Source organism: Onychostruthus taczanowskii, unplaced genomic scaffold (genome assembly GCF_017590055.1).
Source record: "Onychostruthus taczanowskii isolate IOZ18803 unplaced genomic scaffold, ASM1759005v1 scaffold101, whole genome shotgun sequence".
Lineage (NCBI taxonomy): Eukaryota > Metazoa > Chordata > Aves > Passeriformes > Passeridae > Onychostruthus > Onychostruthus taczanowskii.
Window position 1 is genome coordinate 736362 of NW_024496638.1, and position 22679 is coordinate 759040.

The following is a 22679-nucleotide window of genomic DNA, read 5'->3' on the forward strand; positions in this document are numbered from 1 at the left end:
AAACACCCCGGCCCTGGGCAGTCCAGGATCCGGTGCTTAAAACGCCTCTGGTTTTGTAGAAGCTGTTTCACAACTCAGAAGAAAAGGAAGAGAAGGAAAAGAGGGGAAAATAGTGGGTGTGTTTGTAGAGTGATAATGGCAGCGTTTCAGGGTGCACCTTGCAACTGGGAAAATTGGAACAGCACATATTTTTACAGTGTGGAGTTATTCCAGCCTGAAGGGTGTTCAAAGTCGTGATAAAAAGAGTTCTGCTTGTAAATCCCATTATGAATAAATGGTTTCTAACGGGATTGGTACAGCTCACTCTTCCTACCCTCACACATGTACACAGGCACAGCTTTGAAAATGCCTTTCATGGCTTCAGCTGCTTTCATTAATGCCCAAATCAGTTCATATTCCCTCATATTTATATATTTTTTCTCTCTGAACTTTGTAAAGGAATTGATCATTTCTTCCCTCAGTTCTTTTCTTTTGAATAGTTAAATGGAACAGGCTTTTTTTTTTTTTTTTTTTCTCCTTTTTCCACAGCGTTAATGAAGTCGTTACTGGGAATGGGAGAGGTGTTTTCATTACAGCTGGCACTTCCAAGCCTTCCACTGGGGTGGCAGGTATCCTTGGGGAAAAATCAAGCAGAATAGATCAGTCTGGCTGTATACTGAGAGGGTGGATGAGATGTGTTGTGTATGAGAGTATTATGGTAACTATACATTAATGTGTAATCTCAGTGCTGTGTTCATTCTTACAGCAGGAGTAAGGGGGGCTGATCATGAGCTGGCGCTGCTGTTATTACCTTATTTATATTCCTTTATTGCCTTGCAGCCCTTCACATTGAGTAAAACCTCATTGTTCCACCAGTTCTGTGGTCTGGAGGCTCAGGGGGGCAAAACTGAGGGTCAGGTGGGCAAAACTGAGCTCTGCTTAAGAAAGGCAAAATGCAAAAAGCTGTGGGGATGCCAGTAATGTAAAGATTAATGAAGGCAGGACTGAATTTGCAAGGTTTGAAGTTGCAGGCAGTCAAGGATATTTTTCATGTTCCTAGTGGAGGAGTGTAAAAATAATAATAAATGATAAATAATCCCGTGCCTATGGATTATTTAGAATAACAGGCACAGCTATTACATAAACCTGTTCGGGTGACCGAGGCTGAGCCACTCCTTCCTGCGGCCGTGACCTTCCAGTCCAGTTTCCTTCCTCAGGTGGGATTTATCCCTGCCAGGCTCCCCCTGGCACCCCCAGGAGCACACGAAGCGTCCTCCAGCCTCAGCCCTTGTTGCATAATGGATCTCTGCCCTCCCTTGACAGCCCCTTCATGCTGCTGCCGCCGCTGATGGAGTGGATGCGCGTGGCCATCACCTACGCCGAGCACCGCCGCAGCCTGACCGTGGACAGCGACGACATCAGGCAGACGGCCAGGCTGCTCCTCCCGGGGCTGGACTGCGAGCCACGCCAGCTCAAGTACGTGGGCTAAGCTTTGGGAAGCTCCTCCGCTCCTTGGAGCTTCTTTAAACTTTCCTCTAGCGGTTTGGGCTCGCCAAGTTGAGAATTCCCGGCCAACGCGCCAATTAGTGTGGTGGGTTCGGTGCTGGGCAATGACCAGCACAAAAATGGACAATTTTAAACAATAAAACCTCTTGCTGCTCCAAAGGAGATGACAAACTCAGAAAGTCCTCTCCATGGGCTGTAGCTCAGCTCACTCAGTCTCTTATCAGTCCCTCCAGCGCTGGAAATGCCACAGCCCAGGCCCCAGCAGGACACAGGTGGGAGCTGTTGGTTCTCAGGCACAGAATGTTCCTGGCTGGAAGGGACCCACAAGGAACATCAAGTCCAACTCTTAAGTATCAGCACATGCTCTAACCCACGGAGCTAATCTCAGGGTCATACTTTCACTACATTTCCCAGAAACCAGATCTCGCTGTGCCGCACAGGCGATACATGTTTAACCTTCTGGTACTTCCAGAGATAAAGGAACTTTGGGCAAACTCTGCAGCTGGGGCTGAAAGATGTTTTTGTCTTTCTGAAAGTTAAATACAAAATGCAAGTATTTAGGTTCAGGGTTTTTCTGTGCCTCAGACTTAATTGCAAGATTATTCCTTGCTTTATAAGATAGCTTGAATGAAAGATCTAAACTAGCAAAAAAAAAGAAAAAAGTTAATTCCAGATTGCATTATTTGAACCTTTAAAACACTACTTTTGTATCCAGCATGTTCAGAGAAAAAGAAGGTCTTGAAATTGGTTTGTGTGTTTAATTGTTTATTTATTTATTTATTCCTGACTTGCTGTGGGATAGGAAAAATGTGAAAAGGCAAGTTTCTTCCCTTCAAAAACCTTTGTTTTTCTGAAGTTCACTGGATTTCAAGTGGAGTCATTTTATTTTGCTTTTTTTTTTGCATAATTCTTCTTTTTGACTTTCTTCTTACTATTATGTAACATAATTACATCTTATTCTGGGTAACACTCTAGATTATGATACCAGTTAGAATAAGATTATGGTAGGATTTTATATGAGATTCATCCTGAATCTTCTGTGTGAGGTGATGAGTGGCCTGTTCCTCTGGCAGGCTGTCCAGGCTCTCCAGAGGAGGATGGCTGTGCTGAAAGCATCTCATTTATCAGAGGAACTTGGCAGGCTGATATCTCACTCACTGAGAGTTTACTCAAGAGCCTGTGCTGGAAACCAGGCGGGTACTGTGGAAGGCATTCACCCCAAAATAACATCAAAGGGCTGAGCTCCCAGTGCCAGCCTCCAGTTGGGAAGTGATCCTTCAGTGAAGGAGACACACTTCCAGGTCTGGAATTCAGAAGAGTCTGAGCAGCCAGCCAGAGGATTTACAGTAATCCCTGGGCTCCTTCCAGATGACATAAAAGTTGTCCTGATAGTCATCTAAAGGATAAGGATTTAGTAGATCCTCACAGAAATGTTGAAGCACTTCCTTCAGTTGAATTGCTGGAAAAGCATTGAGGGTATTCCCCTGCCTAAATTTGATTTTTATTTCATACTTTTTAAAAATTTTGATATTTTTTGCCCAGAAAAGACTAAGGATCCATATATTTTTCTTATGGTATGGGCACCGTCCAGGAATTCTTTTGTCTTTCACAGACCTGAATGCTGCTTCAGCTCCTTCCGGAGACTGGATGCTAAATCTGCTACTGAGAAATTCCAGCAGGATCTGGGCTTCCGGATGCTGAACTGCGGGAGGACGGATCTGATCAGCCAAGCCATCGATGCACTGGGCCCCGACGGGGTGAACACCATGGATGATCAGGTGTGCCACAGAACAAACCCTCACCACCCCAAAATCCCCTGCAGCAGCAGCTCCCTCCTTCCTTTCCAGGTGGCAAATCAATACCAGGTCGTGTTTGTTGCCTCTCCAGGGGTTTTCTAATTCTGGCTCGTGGTTTAGGCTGAAAATGCATCCCTTAAAACACAGAAAAATACTTCCTCACCCCACTCTCATGCCCCCCCTCCAAAAAAACAAAAAAATCCCATTAGAGCCCGGAGTGGATTGTTTATCAGCTGGAATGTCTCTTCTTTGCATGGGCTGTCTCAGGCACTGATGGCAGGCAGGTTAACGCAGGGGCAGTGACTGGAAAGTCTGATACGCGCTGAGAGGATGTCAAAGCAAAGTGGTTTCTTTTCCAGTGACACTCCCCTCTGGCTCAGCAGCCCAAATCCCGGCTGGGTTAGTGAGCAGTGACCAAAAGGTGTTTTTGTCTCACGGCTTTCGGGCTCAGAGCAGTTTGGAACACAAGACACAGCACTGAGAACCCCGCCCCAGTGGCCTGGTGTCAGTCAGTGTTAGATTTGCTCGTAGTCCATCATGCTGATGTGTCTGTTTATCCATTTCTAACTGTTCCCTGCTCAGCTACACTGAACCATAGGGATTTGGTAGTCCTGGGAGTCTCTGGCTGCTTCTGCTTGTGCTGTCAGTCCCATCAAGTAACAGCAGAGTCTGTCCTCTGGGATATCATTCAATGCATGGAATTAGCTTTTAATTTAAAAAAAAGGGGGAAAAAAGCCACCTCTCCTAAATAAACACTCGTTACAGCTGTCACAGCAGGGAGAATGAGCTGTCACATCTCTGGAACAAGGAGCAGTGGGAAGGGTTTATCTTCAGGTAGAGAGGTTTTCTCACTGCCAGCATTTTACTGCAGTGACATTTCAGACCCAGCTCTGAACCTGGCACATCTTCTGTAGCACTTCCCACCATCCTGCAGTGTTAAGGGAAGTGTGAATGTGTACACAAATAACAGAAACTGCTCCTGGACGTAGCTGGGTGTGTAGTTGCCTTATTTGCAAATCCAGTACCAGGAGCTTCGTGGTCACTGGGGTGGGTATCTCATCATAGATATTCACTTTAGTAAAGTGACTGAGGTGGCAGATTTATATTATGAAGGTTTCCCACTTCCTCTTTAAATTTTTAAAATAAGTTTTTGCAGTTCCTGTAGCCCAGAGGCCTCTCATCCTTTCAAAGATTATTTTGTGACTTGCATTGTGAGCCACTGTGCCCCAACACCTCAGACACTGGTGCCAGGACTGTCACTTATTGCTGCAGGATGTCCCCTGCCTCTCATGCAGCCAGCAGACTGGGAGCTGTGTGTTTTTTGTCAGCACAGAGACCCCTGTGTGCAGCTCCTTGCAAAGTCTGAGAGTTTCTGCTGTCACTCATCATGTCTCATCCTGTGGGTGGGATCCTCTTGCCAGCCCTGCTGTGAGGGGGCAGCTCTGTAGTCTTCAATCCTCAGAGAGTGTTTTCGCACCAACAAAAAGAGCTGGACAGGCCCCCTCTGGAGACATTGTTGCTTAGAAATTCTCCACTTGACTCTGGAGCAACTCAGCTTTGTGTCCAAGCAAGTGCCTGCATGGCACTGCCCACCCCAAGCAGAGTTAAATCAAAGTTCTGGGAATGAGCTCTGCCATAGCTGGAACAGGAAACCAAAGCTGGACTTTGCCAGCTTGTTTTGCTCCTTTTGTAAAAGAGTAAGACAAAGCCAGGTGCCCAAACTTGGGAAAACTAACTTAGGCATGACAGAGCTGCTGGATAATGTAATACAAAGGCGTTACATCCAGGTTGGGATTTTGACCACTCCCAGGGTGTGAGTGTGTCCAGGATGTTCAGACCCACTTGCCCATCTGTGTACGTGGAAATCTGTGGAAAAGAACTCAGAACATCCCCTCAGAAATGTCAGTTTGGAGCAGGACCCTGCATTCAGCTCTGATGGGGACCAACAAGCACTCTGGTTTCAGGGGATTGGAGATGTTTAGGAGAACAATCTCTTCCCTTTGCAAGGAGCAAGCAGGAAGTACAAAACTAACATCAAAAAGTAAAAAAAGGACAGTGTAAGTCTGTACAAGTTTTAGAACCCTAGCTGGGATTTGTGCCTCCAGGCCTGCATTTTGAATTCTCAGTTTATTTGTCTATAATAAATGTGGAGCCTCCCAAGCCCCACAAAAGCCAGAATATCTCACCCAGAAATATCCTCACCAATGGAAGTGCCCCAAAGCAGGAAGCTGGGACTCGTGTCTGCTTTGAAAAGACACCTTTGCAGAGTCAAGAGCAGAACTCCTGTGTGAGAGATGTAATTCCATTCTACAGTGCAGCTCCCATTAAGGATGAAGCTCTGTTATTGCACACTGAGCTGCAGAGATGCTGCCTGTAAAAAATTCAAATGCCTGTAATAATTAAGGGGAGGGGGCAGGAAAGCTGTGGGATGTGAGCAGGAATGGATTTTACCAGGCCATTTCCTTTATGTCCTTGGCTACTTCAGGAATGAACTCCATAAGTAAGGCTCATTTTTCTCATAATTCATCTCTGAGCCGTCATGGTTTGCTGGTTAAGTAGAGGGAGGGAGATTTATGGGATTGAAATGCTGAAATATTGAGGCAAATAGGATTTTAGCAATGGGGAGAAGTTGCCAAATAAATTCATCGTCTGTATTTTTGTGTTGCTTTCTGCCTTCAGTTCATTTGGCTACAAATGAGCCAAGAAATGGCATTTCTTTGTTGGCAGCTGGAAAAGCTGGAGAGTTGTGGACAATACAGGGCTAGGATTTTCAGTCATCCTTTTTGTGTTCTTTCAGCCTTGTCGAGTGATGTTTTGTCCAGGTCATTTTCCAGTATCAGTTGTGCCCACTCTGCATAGAAATCAAAAGTGTTTATAAATACATGTATGCTGTCCCTACACACACTTTGTACATTAAGATTCAAACTCACTGTGTCCATGACAGTGTCACTGTTGATAGGGATAGAAGGATAACTTTGGTTTTGTTCTTATTTTTTGTTTCCTTTCTGAAGGGTATGACCCCCCTCATGTACGCCTGTGCTGCTGGAGATGAAGCCATGGTCCAAATGCTTATAGATGCTGGAGCAAGTTTAGACATACCAGTGAGTAACCCTCTGCCCATACCTATCCAGCTGTAAACTAACAGGAGTTCTGAAATCTTTCCTAGCAACTGAAGGCTTCAGTCCTGGAAGCTTCAAGCAAGGCATTTCTCCCAGAAAACCGTCACTTCAGGGATCTGGGAGGGGGGAGAAAACCTCTTGGAGCACTCAGTGGCTCCAATTAGGATTGGCACTGGCAAGTCTGATGGGCAGGGAAAGGGGAGGGAAGGAGCTGCCACGGGGAGAAACCAGGGAGCCCATTAAAAATCCCAGGGGATGGGGCAGAGCGAGCGGTGGTGGCAGTGTTCTCCAAGTGGCCCGAGTGTTCCCTGGGCCTGTCACTCGCAGAGGAAGAAGCTGGCTCTGTAGAAGGCAGGGGAGGAAGGCAGGCAGGCTGCAGTGGGTAATGAGTGCTGCTTCCCTGCTCCAGGTGCCCAGTGCCTCTCCACGGTACCCCTCGGTGCATCCCGACAGCCGGCACTGGACTGCGCTCACCTTCGCCGTGCTCCACGGGCACATCTCGGTGGTCCAGGTAAGATTCCAGCCAGGAATCCTTCCAGGAGGCACAGGGGACTGAAATGCAGCCCTGTGAGACCTCGCTCCCAGCCTTCCTGAGCCTCCTAAACTCCAGTGAAAAAACTGCCTGCTGTTTAAAACAAGGAGAATGAAAATTGGTGACATAATTCCTAGCAAGGCCTTGATAACAAAACACTGCATGTTCTGTATTTTTCTTTGGTTTCAGTGTTGCAACAAAGCTCACTGCTCCCAGAACAGTGCTGCAGAATCATTTGTTTGCTTTTAAATATACAAGTGCTTCACGTGGAGTGCTTGCAGGTTGGCTGTTTGATCAGGAGCTTTGTAACAGTAGATATTAATTGATTTATACATTTACATGCAAAAATCCAGTGTGTGCTGATGTCTGCTTTAATGGCAGCAAATAATCTGTAACTTCCTTCATAATCCTTGAGAACTGCATGAACAAGACTTAAGCTGTTGTGGGATTTGAGCCTGTGGCGTCCTCCCGGCCCCCTTTTCTGTGGAATTATCATAGGGGGCAGCAGGATGGGGTGGAGCCCCAGAAATGCTACCCAAACTTCCAGGGGAATGAAAAACTGATCACAGCAGACAATCAATTGCTGTTGAATTTAATTTACCTTCTGCTCAAAGGGAAGTAATTTAAAAAAAAAAAAAAGATGCAAGTAAATGGAGGCTGCACACACTCATCTTTTGTTTGTGTACATTTGTACATAATTATAAAGATTAGATTCCACCTGGCAAACTGCCCGGGCAGCCTTTGGTATTCCAGAGGTTGGGCAGCCTTAATTTATGTGTGAGATAGGAGTTTGATTCTCCCAGGAGACGAAGCCAAGTGAATCAAAGCTCCTGCTGTGTACTGCAGTGCCCACAATCGTGGAAGCATGGAATACCCTGATGGATACACACTCACAGGGCTGATCCTGCCTGCCTGCCCCTGCCAGCACTGCTCTGGGTGCTGCAGAGCCTTCTGCCAGCCCCACCTGGCCATAAAACATCCCCATCACCTGGCACCTTCTCCCCCTCACCTGGGAGGGGGCTCTTTCCCCCACAGCAGCTCAGTGAAGCAGGTCCTGTGTGACAGACCCTGCAGCTGCCAGGCCTCCCTACACAGGCTCCAGGAGGTATGGCCAGCCTGGAAACTCCCTGGGGGAACCCTGCTTCCTGTGCACAGCATGGAGCTAGGATGGACTTCCTGCTCTGACTGCAGAGCCCTTTGGAGTTGGAAATTCCAATTACACAGCCACGACAATAAAGGAGATTAAAAAAAGGAGGAGGTGGTGCTCTCCAGACGGGCCCTCACCCTGAACCCACTGGTTCTCCTTTCTAACACCCAGCCCTGGCTGCTTGGTCCTTCTGAACTGCTCTTTTCCCAACTCCCTGTCTTTCCTGTGCCCCTTGCAGCTGCTCCTGGACGCTGGTGCCCACGTGGAGGGCTCTGCTGTGAACACTGGGGAGGACAACTACGCTGAGACCCCCCTCCAGCTGGCCTCAGCTGCAGGTGAGCTCCCTGTGGTCTCAGCACTCTACATCTCTTCCTGCCACCAGCCTGATGGGCCCCAAGTATCTGTTTTCCAACTTGTCCCACTCTTAACTCTTCCCCAGAGCTCCCACAGCAGAGCTGATGGCACCAACTCCTTCACAAAGCACTGTCAAGGAACATAAAGTGTCTAGTCTGGGCATGTCTGTGGGCCTAAGATGTGAAAAATTAACAACTTTCCATTCAGCCTGGGGAAAAATAACTGCTATATAAAGAAATTTGGTTTATTAGTTTATTAAATGCAGGTTAAAATTCTGCATTTCTTCTAGCAGGCTGTCAGGAGCTGAGCATTCTGTGCGTTCTGTGAGAACGAGTCTGTGCTGGCCTTGTTTGTCAACACTTTTCACCTCAAAGTGGTTTTAGTTTTTTTCCTTTTGTTTCTTCCTCTGTTATCTTTGTGCTTTTATGAAGATCAGTGGCTGGCTTGCTGTGCTCCAAGCTTTATGGAAGGAATAAAATGTCCTCTCCTCCCAGTGACAGCCAGTGCTGGATCTCCTGCCACCACTCCCTACTCCCTCTAATGGGAACAGAGCCAGGGAGCCCTGCCTGTGGCCAGTCCTGTGTTTTGTGCTTCCACAGAGGGACCACCCTGATGTTCCTGTCCTTTTTCCCCAGGGAATTACGAGCTGGTCAGCCTGCTGCTCAGCAGGGGCGCCGATCCGCTCCTGAGCATGCTGGAAGTCAACGGGATGTCATCGTCACTCCACGAGGACATGAACTGCTTCAGCCACTCAGCAGCACACGGCCACAGGTAGTGCTCTGCTCCTGCTCAGAACACTTTGCACTCTAGGTGCTGCTGGGTGTCCTGTGTGACTTTGTGACCCAAACCCCTGAGTGTGCAGTTCAGCAGATGGGGTTAAGACTCTCCTGACAACAAAGAACAAAGATCTTTATTTGCTGTTTCTTGACCTTACACTTGCTGGTCTGGCTCTGCAGCACTGAGAGTGAGCTGGTTTTAAGCCCCACATCAGCAGACCAAGTCTCACCTAAGGGTAGGTTATGAGGTCAGGGTTGTGAGATCCTGCTTCATGTTGTGAGATGGAATCTAATCTTGAGGTGGCAAGAATAACTTACAGCAGAGCCTGGGTGTCTGCATCTCTGGTTTTTGGATGGCCTGCCAAGAGGTGAATCATTAAATCAGCCAGCCTGGGCTCTCCAGCCCTGTTTTCAGGGTGGTTGTTCAGAAATAAGTCATTACTTGCAAGTTCCCCCAGAAATCTGTGTTCCCAGAAAAAACATTAGTGAGATCCAAGGCTTGTCTGCTATAGGATAAGAAGGGGTGATCCTAAACCTGGGTCCTTAAATAAGCTGGATTTAGCCCCAGGGAGTGGCGTGGGTGCACAGAGAGCACAGCTGGTGGCAATGCAGCAGCACAGGGACTGCTGGGTGGCCCTGCTGGGCTGGGGAATGTCTGGAGCAGCTGTCCCCAGCTGGCTGAGGGACACCCGTGATGCAAACTCCCCAAACAAGACGCAAACAAGAAAGTCTGTTTCTTGCAACTGCCGTGTGAAATTCCAAACAAACCCAACGCGTGAGGAGCACAGGCCGTGTTTCTGCCCTTGCTGAGGGGCACCAGTTTCTAGTATGTGGGGTAGGGAAGGACAAGTGGTTTCCATGCTGCTCCACAGTGCCAGCTGTCTTTGGGAAGGAAATTATTGCTTACTGAGCCGGATCCCTAATCCCAAATCCCCACAGTCCTGTCGGAGTTGTTGAAATTTCCTTTGTTAGTAAGTGATACCTCTCGTCCCTGCTCAGGAACGTCCTGCGCAAGCTCCTGAGCCAGCCCCAGCAGGCGAAGGGGGATGTGCTGTCCCTGGAGGAGATTTTGGCCGAGGGGGTGGAGAGTGACACGTCCAGCCAGGGCAGCTCCAGCGAGGGGCAGGTGCGGCTGTGCAAGACGCGCATGAAGGCTCTGCAGGAGGCCATGTACTACAGCGCCGAGCACGGCTACGTGGACATCACCATGGAGCTCAGGGCACTGGGTGAGCCCTTCCTCCTAAGCACTGTACTCATAAGGCATAAAAACCTTCCTTTTCTGCCCCTCTCACTTAGAAGAGCAACAACTGCCAAGCTGTCTAATCTAAATCGTAGAAGTGTTTAAGGCTCCTCACAAGTGGGGTTTTTTTTTCAAATTCCTGTTGCTCTGGGATGTCCCTCACCTTTGGCTGGATCCTCTGTTCACATGGATCAAAAGGAAGGGGCATCTCTCCCTGTCAGATACTTACACCTAAAATTCACTGTTTATCAGTGGTTTAAGGTGAAGAAACAAAACTGATCTCAAGGTAGGAGAGAAAAGCTTTGAAGCTTGTGTGCAACTGGAAGAAAAGACCTCACACCACAGCTGTGTGGCATTATGTATCCTTACAACTTCAGTTCAAATTTGTCTTGTGGTTCTGACTAACCATGAAGCTCAGAATAAAACAGGGAGTCTCTGATCCTTAAAAATCAGCAGAAATTTCCAATTTATGATCCTGCTGCCAATCCTTTGTCACTTAATCTGTCAGTGACCCAGTTCAGTCACCTTTAATATCAAGATAAAAATCTATCTGCTGTTAGGATGTAGGTAGAGCTACTTCAGTGCTGCCAAGTGTTAGTAATAGCAGCAGGATAATCTCCTCACAGGCATTTCAGGAAATCATCTTTCACTGTCCCTTTTTGCTGTGGCTGCAGGAGTGCCCTGGAAGCTCCACGTGTGGATCGAGTCCCTACGGACAACCTTCTCCCAGTCCCGCTACTCCGTGGTGCAGACCCTGCTGCGGGAGTTTGTCACCATCAAAGAGGAGGACTACAATGAGGAGCTGGTCAGCGAGGGGCTGCAGCTCATGTTTGACATCCTCAAAACCAGCAAAGTAAGTCAGAGTTTTATAACTGTGCCAGAGCTGAGTGCTCTGGGGTTTTGTTGTTGTTGTGGACAACAGGCACAGGGGAATGGTTGGACAAAGTCCCTTGGAGTTACGGCATGGAAATGGCCTTGGAAGCATTTATCTCAATTCATAAACAGCCCCCAGACAATCCTCAAACACACACCTGGGGAAGCTCTGCAGCTCTTTATACCTCTGTAACTCCACAGATATTGTAATTCTGCCTTAACTGAAAGCTTGTCCCTCTGTGGGGAGGTAACTCCTGTAGGGTGCAGTTGCTGTAAGCCCCAGGTGAGCCCTTACAGCACATTTGGAACCTGCCCCATGTCGAGTTGCTGATTCCTGTTCCATCCTGCTCACAGAATGATTCCATCAACCAGCAGCTGGCATCCATCTTCACCCACTGCTACGGCAGCAGCCCCATTCCCAGCATTCCCGAGATCCGAAAGACTCTGCCAGCTCGCCTGGGTAAGGTGCTCACCTCAGCAGTGAGCTGCTTTTGGTTGCTGCTGGGTTGGGTTTTTATTTGTTTGTTTGGATTTCTTCTCCGAAAAGCATGCACAGCGTTAAAAAAGGTCACCTTTTTTTTGTCACTTTACCCAACAGATCCTCACTTTCTGAACAATGATTTCTTCTCCAAAAAGCATGCACAGCGTTAAAAAAAGGTCACCTTTTTTTTGTCACTTTACCCAACAGATCCTCACTTTCTGAACAATAAAGAAATGTCCGATGTGACTTTCTTAGTGGAAGGAAAGCTCTTTTATGCACACAAAGTCCTGCTGGTTACTGCATCTAACAGGTGAGTCACTAACCAGAGACATAATGAATCCAGCCATGATCACCCCTGAAATCATGTGTGGTAGATGGAGCGCACATATCCAGCCATTCCCTGCCTTCCCATTCCTCCTCCCAGAGTTTGCAGGGAGAGCTGCACTTGCTTCAGCTTTCCTGGAATCTCACACTGGCCTGGTGCACTTGCAGTTTGCAGTTTCTTTCTCTGTTCTTGTCATAGAAACAGGGTTTTACACCTATCACAGGGTGGGATTAGATCCAGGCAATTTACAGTTTTAAATTGTCCCTGAACTAATCATCATTAAATTAAAGAAATGTTTCAATTTTGAGCTTGCAAAGAACAAGGAGGGGTCTTTGTTTTCCCCTTGCTGTTTGTGATGAGTGTGTGGCACACTAATACAGTTAAATCAAATCTTCTCAATGAAATCTGTTTAAAACCATTCCCAGGTTCAAGACACTGATGACCAATAAAACAGAACATGATGGCCACGGCAGCAAGACTGTAGAAATCAGTGATATGAAATACAACATTTTCAAGGTATGGGACTTAATTCCACTCTTCCTTTATCTTTTTCATCTTCTCAACTACTTGGAAAGTAAGACAAAGCCAAGTAGTAATATCATATGTAGATAATAAGTAATACCATAATTAGATAATATTACAAGTAGAAATGGAGTACCTTTCAACAAATCTGAATTTAAGGAGTTTTCTGAAATACCCTTTTTCCAAAGTTCCAGCTTAAAACAGACTCTTCCAGTCTATATTCTTATTGTCTTCCTAGGCAGCTGACTCCTCCATAAAGCAGGAGAAAACAGTCTTCTACTGAAAAGTAGTTTTATACTTTTAACACACCATTTTCATACTTTTTACAACACCATTTTCAGGCTTTGCTAAGCAAAAAGTAACTTATTTACAGCAGGTGCATTGCCAGGCTCCATATTAGTTCAAATCAGATGATAAGAAATCAATGGTGTCCCTGTCAAGAAAGGCTCAGAACTGAGAACTGTGCTTTGCTTTTATGACGTTTCTATATTTAGTGGAGGAACAGGGAGATGTGAAGTGCAGAATAGGTCATGTGGCTGTTTCACTAAAGGGTTGAGGCTTTTTTTTTATCTTTTTGTAATCAAACAAACCTGCTCTATTGGTCAGCAGTGCTGTTATCTCACTTGAGGGAAGTAAGTTGACCATGAGAACATCTTTGTTCTGCTTGTAAGGGGCTGTACAAGTTTTGTGTTGGATAGGTGACATTCAACTTTTGCAGCTTCAAGCCACAACAGAGAAGAAAATGTAACTGAGTTTTGAAGCAAGCTTCCTTAACAGCATTTGTACATCAAAAGGTTTCTAAAGATAAACTTGTGCTTCCGTGGAGGGAGAGAGACAAATCAGAAAGAATTGAAACAGTGAAGTATTTCACAATTTGATGGTAAATACAGTCAGAGGGGTTAAGGAGAGGTGGGCTCAGGCAGGGTGGAGGATGCTGAGACCAGAGATGTGGGTTCTGCTCAGGGCTCTGCTGGCAAGAGCTTTGCTCTCATGTAACTCTGTTAAATAAGGCAATCTCACAAGGAGCTGCTTAGTTTTGCTCCCAGCCCTGTTAGGAATGTCAAAGCCCCACGCAGCACCCAGGACACTTCTGTGATCCAGCACCAGATCCATCCCCTCCCCTGACACTGCCTGGGCTGGGGGTGGCACATGCAGATCAAAGAGCAGGAGCTGCCTCTTGCTCTCCCTGCAGACAATTAATGCCTTTTCCTCCAGGCCTGGCGAGGGGCTGGAAGCTGATTAGAAGCCCAGCAGGGGAGGCAAGTGGCTGGGAGGTCCCCGGGATGCTCACGCTGGGCTCGCTGGCAGCTCCGCGCGTGACCGGCCTGCCAGGCTTCACCGGCCCGGATCCCAGACAAGGACAGTGGTGTTGCTCAGAGACACGCTGTCACCCTCAGCCCAAAGTCCCCAGCAGGGCCCTTTTCAGGGCCCAAGAGAAAAAGGACTGTTAGAAAGCAGCAGATTTGCTACGCTAGGGAGTGAGAAAAAAGCCACCAGTGGAGGTGAGAGCCGGCACAGGACACGATTCCCGTCTGCTCAGGAAGGGGAGCACAGCCATCAATGGCCCCTTGTGACTGCCGTGATAACTTCATGCCTGGCCTTCTTCCCATTCCAGATGCTGATGCAGTATTTGTACTACGGAGGGACAGAATCCATGGAAATTCCCACCACTGATATCTTAGAGGTGAGAGAGCTTTTTCTTCCAAGTCTTGCCAAGTGCGCTGGGGCATAAAACTGAGTTGAAAGGCAAAATCCAGGAGCTAACAGCAGGCTCCAATTCAGTCCAGGAGCATATTTAACACTTGGAAATGAGCTTTAAAGTTTCAAAACATCGCTGCTTGGTGTTTCTGTGTCGTGGTGACAGAAAGGAGAGCAAATATGCTTGTGGGAGGAGCTTTTGCTAAGAGGGGAAATGTGTCAGTCTGTCACTTCAGCATGGAGCAGCCTTTTTTTGCTGTTTGATGAGGACTTGGCCATTAAAACAGCGAGTCAGAGACTCTTCAGAGAGGAAATCATCCGTCCTGTTTGCCTTCCCCAGGCCTTTCAAGCCTCATGATCTCAAATAGCCCCTCTCTTTTCCCCATAGCTGCTGTCGGCTGCCAGCCTGTTCCAGCTGGACGGCCTCCAGAGACACTGTGAAATCCTCTGTGCCCAGACCATCAGCATGGACAACTCTGTCAACATCTATAAATATGCAAAGGTACATCCAACCCCCCTGGTTTGAGAACCCCAGTGAGCAGCCTGTGTGCTGCTGGTGGTAACTAAAAACCCCAGGTGGGCACCCTCCCTGCAGGTAACTCCCCCCAGCCACAACACCAGTGAGATGATTCCCAGCTCCAGGCTGGAAAGTCCTGCACAGCCCCGGTGTGTTTTCTTGTCTGGAGCAATCATGGATGAAATGGATGGGGGATCCCTGCAGAGTAGGGGAAAGCTGTCTTAGCAGGCTGATACAGCAACATCAGCAAATCCTGAGGGATTCAGATCCTGGGAGCAGCAGGGGCAATTGATCACACCACAGCAACTACAGGGTAAACCCTTTCCTAGCACCCCTGCTGCTAGAAAATATTCTTTTCAGCTCCAAAAGGAGCATAAAGTCTGTTGTGTGACAGATATGCACCTCTGTAGCAAATAACGTAAATCAGAGAAATACTTTGCCCTTCCTGAAATTTTGCAGGATCAGATCCCTTAAAGACAAGGAGAAAACTGCACAGAGGGCTGGTAATGATTTTTTCCCCACTGTGTGTGTAGTGTCCCACTGATGCTTTTCAATTTCTCTCACATTGGGCTGGTTTTTTTCAGACCTAAAATTTAATAGTGTGCAGTGGTAAAAAGGGGAAACAGCATTCCCTACTGGCCATTATGTATTTTTCCTTAATTTATTATTTGCACAGAATTCCCAGGAAGAGGCTGTGTGTGCACAGAGCTTCTTAATATTGAACTTGAGTTTTTGTTGTTCTCGTTACTGATCCTGAAGCAAAAGGAGCCAGATCCCAGGCAGAAATCACCTCGTGGTGGTTCAGGAGTGCAGCATCCCTGTTCTCCTGCGTTCAGCCCCTCCTTACAGGGATGAGGCTCCCGTCCTGTGACCCGTGTCCTGATTGCCCCGAGCCCTGCTCACCATCTGCCAGCACAGCAGCGTTGTTGTGTGTTGTGGCTCAGCCAAACAGGTACCTTGGCCACCTCATCAGCCAGCTGCTCTGCTGCAGGAAGGGAAAGGGGCTGGAGTGCAGGCCAGCAGCCCTGCCAACAGCAGGCCAGCAGGGGAAGGAATTAAAAAAGCCTGGATGCCCCCCTGCAAAAAGCACCAGGAGAAATGATCAGACAAAGTCCTGCCTTCAGTGCTTTTCCACTATTACTCCTGTCTTTTAATGTTTTCTAAGAGACAAAAAGGAGAAGAGCATTAGGAATGAGAGGCTCAGGGATGTCCTTTAGGTCTGTGACGTACAGAAGGGGGTTAATAATCCTGCTGTCTTCCTCAGATTCACAATGCACCAGAACTGGCCTCTTTCTGCGAGGGCTTCTTCCTCAAGCACATGAGCTCCCTGCTGGAGCAGGACTCGTTCAAGCAGCTCATCTACAGCAGGAACAGCAAAGTGCAGGGCCTGGACCCTCTGAGGGACCTGCAGGCAGCCCTGGCCGGCCGCCTGCACTCCGTGTACGTCACCTCCAGGGTGTGAGGCAGCCCGGGCTGGCAATCCGCGCTGGAGGCGTCGCTGGGGCTGGCTGCCTTCCGCACCTTCCTGAGCGTGCCCTGGAACGGGCACCCCGTGCCCAGGGAGGGGAGCTGGCTTCTCTGTGCTGCTGCTGCCACAGGAACAACCCTGTCACACCAACAACGCTGCCACGGCCCAAACACCAGCTGGGGTGCCGGGAGAGCCCGAACCGCAGCCACTGGCGCTGCCCTTTCCACGAGCACGGCGCCAGGCTGTGGAGAAAGAGGCAATTGAGCTAAGCCCAGCACTAATACATGGGCTTAGGTTCATCCACACAGATGTTTTCCCTGTAAAAAGGCTGCCTAGAAGGAGTTTCCTGATCCTAAAGCCCATCCCACGAGCCATCTGTCTGCACACAGATACTTCCCCTCAGTAGTACCAGCGTCTGTGCATCGCAACAGACCGACAGAAACTTCCCCCAAAACTGTTTGCACCTTGAGAGAGAGGTTTTGTATGTTCAAAGCTGAGTAGAAACTAATACTAACACTGAAATTACTCACTCTTTAAGCCTAATATGAGGAGCTGAGCTGGGGCAGGGAGGGGAGGGGACAGTTGGGGGTTTGAGTGTTTTGAAATACAGTTTCACTGCGCCAGTTGTTAATCTGGATCTGTTTTGAGGAGAAAGAAAAAGACTGTCTGCCCTTTTGCTGTCAAGGTCCGATAGTGTCAGTCAGTCATCTTTTTCACCTTAAAAGCCTGTTTCTGAACATTACCTGTGAGACCTGGCATCACAAAAGACACTTTGTAGAAGGCTCAGGTGTAGCAGGAGCTGGCACTATGCTGAAAAACTGCCCAGTTGTAATAAAAGCAATAAAAGCCTCCCCTGGCCTCCAAAGAATGTCCAGCTCAGTGGTTTGCTCTCTCTCTGGAGCTGGTTGGGATTAAGGAAAGACCTCCAGCTATTCCCACTGAGCTGTGCTAAGCACCCACCAAAAATCATTTTGCAGGACACTTCCATTTGTTGTAGATGGGTGAACAAGAGGAAAGCGAGTTTTCAGTGGAGAACTCTTTATTCCTTATTAGAAATTCAACAATTTATTCCCATTGTATCTAAACACAGTGGAAGGAGGAGGCTCAGCTGGGCTCAGGCTCCAAAGCACAGCACAGACACAGTTTAGATAAAGGGAAGGAGAAGGAACCACCAGCATCTCCAGGCAAATCCATCAAAATCTGACATGGCCTTGCTCCTAAAGGATTTACACAGAGGCAAATTGCATGCATGGATAAGGATTTTTAGTCAGCTGACAGGTTGGTCAGGGCACACTCCCTTTGTGCTTTAGGTACACATCTGCTGAACATCACCAGCTCCAATAACCCTATTTATTACAGAAAGCCATACAGGGGGGTCAAAATTATCACTGAGAAATGCCACAGAAGGCTTTATTTTGGAAAGTATTTTCAAGTAGCTGCTCCAGCTATCTGTACAAATATGTAGGTCCTCTTTTGTTGCTGTAATATTACAATGCTTTGTTTAATTGTACATTAATGTTGTCACTTATGTAAATGTACTGGGATTTTATTAACAACGTAATTTTAAAATACACAGGTGCTGTTATTTATTCTGTTCCTCTAACAGTAGGAAAAAGAAAGATTTAAAGACACTGATGTGGAAAAGGCTGTTGCAGTTGAAGCACCTTAAATTGCTTTTGGTGTACATATATATCTAATTTTAGAGATACAGAGGCATTCATTTCCACTTGCTAGGCTCAGACATTTTTGTGAAGTTAAAAAGTTTAACTTGCATTTTTCCCTACCTGGAAAATAAGATTACCTGCTTTCCAGCAGAAAGCAGCAAATGGTAGTGTCCAAGAAACCTCTAATTCCAGGATCCTTCTCTGCAGCAGGAAAAACAGTGAGGGTTAAAGTAACTCTTAGGCCAGAGGCATTAAAAAAATAAACAGGTGATCCTTCCATGTCACCTCAGATCCCAAAGGCCAGAAGGGCTCTGGTTGGTGCTCTGTGGGGGGATTGATGTCAGAGCACAGAACTCATCCAAAGGTAAGGAGTATAAAAGCTTAAGGGCAAGAATTTGACCCAGATGTATCCTTTTCTTCTCCTTATTTGGAAACCTGCCAGCATAAACAGTGACTGGTTCTCAAGAATCATGGAATACAAACACCTCAGATTCCCTTTGGAGCACTTTAATGAGTAGGCTAAACAGAAATTCCTTGTGAAACCAGTTGTACACTGCCTGTATTTTATAGAGCGCTGCCCGGGGAGCCTGAGAAAGTACCGGAGCAGTCTGCCCGGCTTTGGGGAAGCACAGAACTTTGCTGGCCATAATGACATCATTCCAGGCAGCAGAGGAAATAAACATCTGCCCGAACAGGCTCGATGACTTCCAGCCTGGAATAAAGGCCTTTTTGCTCTCTAATAAGGCTTCGCACAGCAGGCAGGCCCTGGCTGACGCAGCAGCACCGCTCACAGGCCCTTTGGCCTCGCCAAATGCTGCCCGGGCAGGCAGACACTGCTTCCTGCACCTGCCACACGCATGGCCCGTGAGGGGACACCCGGGGGACGGGGCACAGGCTGCTGTCACACTGCTTGTGGCACACGAGAGGGCTCCAGAGCTGGGTCTGCCTCTCCACAGGGCAGGGTTGGAGCCTCAGGGATCCATTAATCCACAGAATGTTGCACTTGGCGTTATTCGCTCAAGAAAAAGAAAGGAAAAAAAAAAAAAAAAAGGTGTCTTGTGATAAAATTGCAGCAGAGCAAGGAAAAAGGAGTGGCACAACCCAGAGCTGGAGTATCTCAGTGCTGTCCCAACTTGTGCTGTTCCAGGCACAGGATTTCACCTGCTGGTGCTCTCTCCACGCTTAGCTCAGGCAGCAGCAGGTTTCCCGTGTCCCTTTGTCCCTCTCTCCATCCACAGCCCAGGCACCCACACGAAGCCCTGCCCACAAACCACGCACCAGAGACAGCCCTGCCATTCCCAGGTGCACAGGCCAAAAACCCAGCTCTGGAAGTTAAAAACTCCCAAGGGAGTATCACCAGGGCCAAAAGAAAGGCCGCACCTTCCTCCTGCCCCTTACCCAGCGCTCCCCACGCTGCTCCCTTCTCCCTCACGCTGCTCTGGGGTCAGACCTGTCCCGGCAGCGCTTCCAGCTGGCAGCAGCCTCAGCTTCCCTGGCTCTGTCCCTCCCAGGACACGGCCGGGGTCGGCTGGCTCCGGCTGTCAGAAGAGCTCAGGGCTCCCCGAGCAGGCTGCGTGATTCCAGTGACAAGTAGGTCACATCTCGCCGCCACCTGCAGGGAGCTGCTCGGCCAGACGCGGCGGCCACATTTGCCTCCAATTAGGCACAGGACGCCGTCACCGCGGGCAAACTGTGGGCGTGGGAGGGGAGGGAGAGATCCTGCTGCAACGGGATCGGCGGTCTGGAATGGCCGGACAGCCACGGAGGGTGGGGAACAGGCCGGGGACTGAGGCACCTGGGTGCCGGGATGTGCGCAGACCTGTCCTGGCCTGTCCCCGCGCTGGGACAGGCTCCAAGGCTGGGCTGGTTTAGGCTGGGATTAAAGGCACGCTCTGCAATTAGAGGCACACCCGGCTCCTTCCGGCATTCCCAGCCCCATCTGCACAGGGAATGGTGAGGGTGTCCATCCCTAGTGTCCAAGGCCATCTCTCTGCTTGTCATTCCTTGGAATAACAAAAAAAAATCCTTTCCGTAATGCATCAGGATGTTTTCATCCCTTTTTGGGGAGGGAAATACACTTAGCAACTGTAGGATCATAAGAATTTCCAGGAAAGCTAAACAAGGACAGAGATGAGGGAACAGACTTCCAATTAATAATGATTTGATGGGAATGATTCTTGTATGTTTTACAGCTCCCCTTTTTATTCCTGGAATAATTTTAGATTTTTTTTTTCCCTTTAACTAATCATCTATATTTGAAAGGAAACAGTATGAAATTAATGCAGGGAGAGATGGTGGAATCATCCTGGAATGGTTTGGGCTGGACAGTGACTGGAAGGACCAGACTGGGCTCCCAGGGCACTAATTCCAGGGGTTCTGTTTTTGGGAATAGCACAGGAGCCGTTCCCTTGCCCAGAGGAGCAGCCAGTGCCTCCCTGTCTGGGACAAGGGAGGTGGAAAACCAGCTGGGTCAGTGCGAGAGCTTGCAGAGGGAGGTGTATCCATGGGGATGGGAGTTCCCATCTCGCTGCAAGCACGGACAGCTGATGCCGAACCAGGACAAGGCGATGCTCCCGGGGCGAGCGGCCCCACACGGGGCGGGCCGGGCCTGCTCAGCTGCGCGGGGCGGGACCGGGGGGATTTAAATCCCGGGAACCGCCCCGGCCTCCTGGGCTCGTTCAGCGCTCGGGGCCCAGGTGAGACACGGGGCCCTCGGGGTCCCATCCTGTACCTCCCTCTACCCCTCCTTCCTCCTGCCCTTATTCCCTTTTCCTGCTCCCCCTTCTCCCTCCTCTCCTCATTCCCCCTATCCCCCCTCTCCCTCTTTCCCCCGCAGCCGCGGGGCTCGGGGCGCCGGAGAATAAAGCCCAGAGGGCCGGAGCCCGGCGCCCCCGCTGTCCCTGGAACCCCACACGGGGCCGGGCCCGCTCGGCGGGTCCCCCCATTCCGGTCCAATACACCGCCCGACACCGCCGGGGCTCCGGCTGTCCCGACATCACACTGGGGGTCCCCGGAGAGGGGTCGGGGCAACTCCTGCTAGTCCGAGCTCAGAAATAAATCCCGAGTTTTTTTCTGGGACCAAACTCAGGAGCGGCGATGGCGGAGCCCGGGGAGCGGCGGGGCCGGGCTCGGAGGTGAGCGGGGAACGGAGACAGCCCCGAGCGGGGAACGGGGAATGGGTGTCCCGGCGCAGGGATGGGTGTCCCGGTGCAGGGATGGGTGTCCCGGCACAGGGATGGCTGTCCCGTTCCGGGCCGGAGCGGGAAGGCGGCAGCCGCGGGAGCTGCGGGCAGGGGACACCGGAGCTGCCTCGGCCGAGCGGAGCCCGGGGCGTCGCTCTGGGGCGGATTCCGTAGGGGCCAAAACGAACATTTTGGGGTGAAACCTGAATTAATGTGCAGGGGAGAGAATGCACAGTTTGGGGTAAGGATGAGGTGGTCGCTGCTCTCCGGATCCGGAGGGACCAGCTCGGGCTGGCTCAGCCGCCGCCGTGAAAGCGCCGTGTGAGGATGGGTGGCGAGGTACAAGGCACATACTGGTTGTGGGGTTACCGATAGCGATACCGAACGGATCTGTAGAACGATCCATTAACGAGATATATATATATATATAAAAGCCCGTCGTCATCCTTCTCCCAGCCCCGCTGTGTTTCCGGGATCCTGGGGAAGGGCCGGGGTCTGGACAAGGCTCCCGGGCACAGCGGGGAATTCCTGGGGTCCTGTGCGGGGCCAGGATTTGGACTCGGTGCCCGCCGTGGGTCCCTTCCGGCTCAGGAATGCTGCGATCCTGTGCCTTGGAGGTGAAATCAAGGGGATCGGGGGTTTTGCCCGCGGCGCTCGCGGCCCCGCCGGCTCGGGCGGGTTAAAGCCGCGGGAGCCCCGAGACACCGGGACCGGACGGGCCGGGAGCGCCGGTGCTGCCGCCCCGCGGGGAGCGCCGCCACTGCAGCCCGGGACGGCGGGAGCGGCATCCCGGGAATGCTGGGACATCCCGGGAATGCTGAGAGACCCTGGGAATGCTGAGAGACCCTGGGAATGCTCAGGGACCCTGGGAATGCTGGGGCATCCCAGGGGGTGCTGAGGTGTCCCAGGGAAAATGCCACAGGGAAGGCTGAGGCGTCCCCTGCCCGGGGCACTCGGCAGCACATCCCTGATGTGGTGCAGAAAAGGAAAGTCCTGGGTTAGTGTGAGGATGTTTCTGGAATGGAGCTGGGAGAGGTGCTGATTGCACCATGGAATCAGGGGCTGCTCTGGCTTGGAAGGGACCACAAGGTCATTGACACTCTCTTGTCTGATTGCACAGCAAAGAACATCCCAAACTGCCTCCTCACCCTCATGGACAGCAGGAATGTCTTCCATAGCTCCTGTTGAGGAATGGCGGTGGCTGTGGGGAGCTCTGGCAGGAGCACCTGGAGAGCAGGTAAGAACAGCAATGGGGTCATTCCAGCTGCTGCTGGAGGCAGTTTTCTCTTTTCCATATGTTCCTCTGATTTGTGTTTTCACAGGAAGTTTCTTGGGTGTATTTGAGAGTAATTCCAAGAATTTGGAAATAGTTGAAAAATAGAAGGGAACAACTGTGAAGTTGATCCACTTATAGTAATTCCAAACTTCTCCCACAACACTGTTCTAGAGACCTGGTGAAAGGACAAAGATGCAGAGGACCAAATGTTGTAAATCTCTCTG

At 49.6% G+C, this 22679-nt stretch overlaps 1 protein-coding gene across 1 annotated transcript in view; it reads left to right on the forward strand.

The window, feature by feature from the left end:
* Positions 1-17892, forward strand: part of ABTB2 (ankyrin repeat and BTB domain containing 2) — a 111625-nt gene extending 93733 nt beyond the window's left edge. Inside the window, exons 4-17 of the mRNA XM_041412778.1 lie at positions 1303-1455; positions 3098-3263; positions 6293-6382; positions 6810-6911; positions 8318-8414; positions 9069-9204; positions 10209-10435; positions 11124-11302; positions 11677-11782; positions 12011-12113; positions 12554-12644; positions 14266-14334; positions 14737-14850; positions 16130-17892. Coding sequence (XP_041268712.1) covers positions 1303-1455; positions 3098-3263; positions 6293-6382; positions 6810-6911; positions 8318-8414; positions 9069-9204; positions 10209-10435; positions 11124-11302; positions 11677-11782; positions 12011-12113; positions 12554-12644; positions 14266-14334; positions 14737-14850; positions 16130-16327 — 1831 coding nt within the window. The 3' untranslated portion in view covers positions 16328-17892. The remainder of the gene's footprint in view (positions 1-1302; positions 1456-3097; positions 3264-6292; positions 6383-6809; positions 6912-8317; positions 8415-9068; positions 9205-10208; positions 10436-11123; positions 11303-11676; positions 11783-12010; positions 12114-12553; positions 12645-14265; positions 14335-14736; positions 14851-16129) is intronic.
* Positions 17893-22679: the final 4787 nt, after the last annotated feature.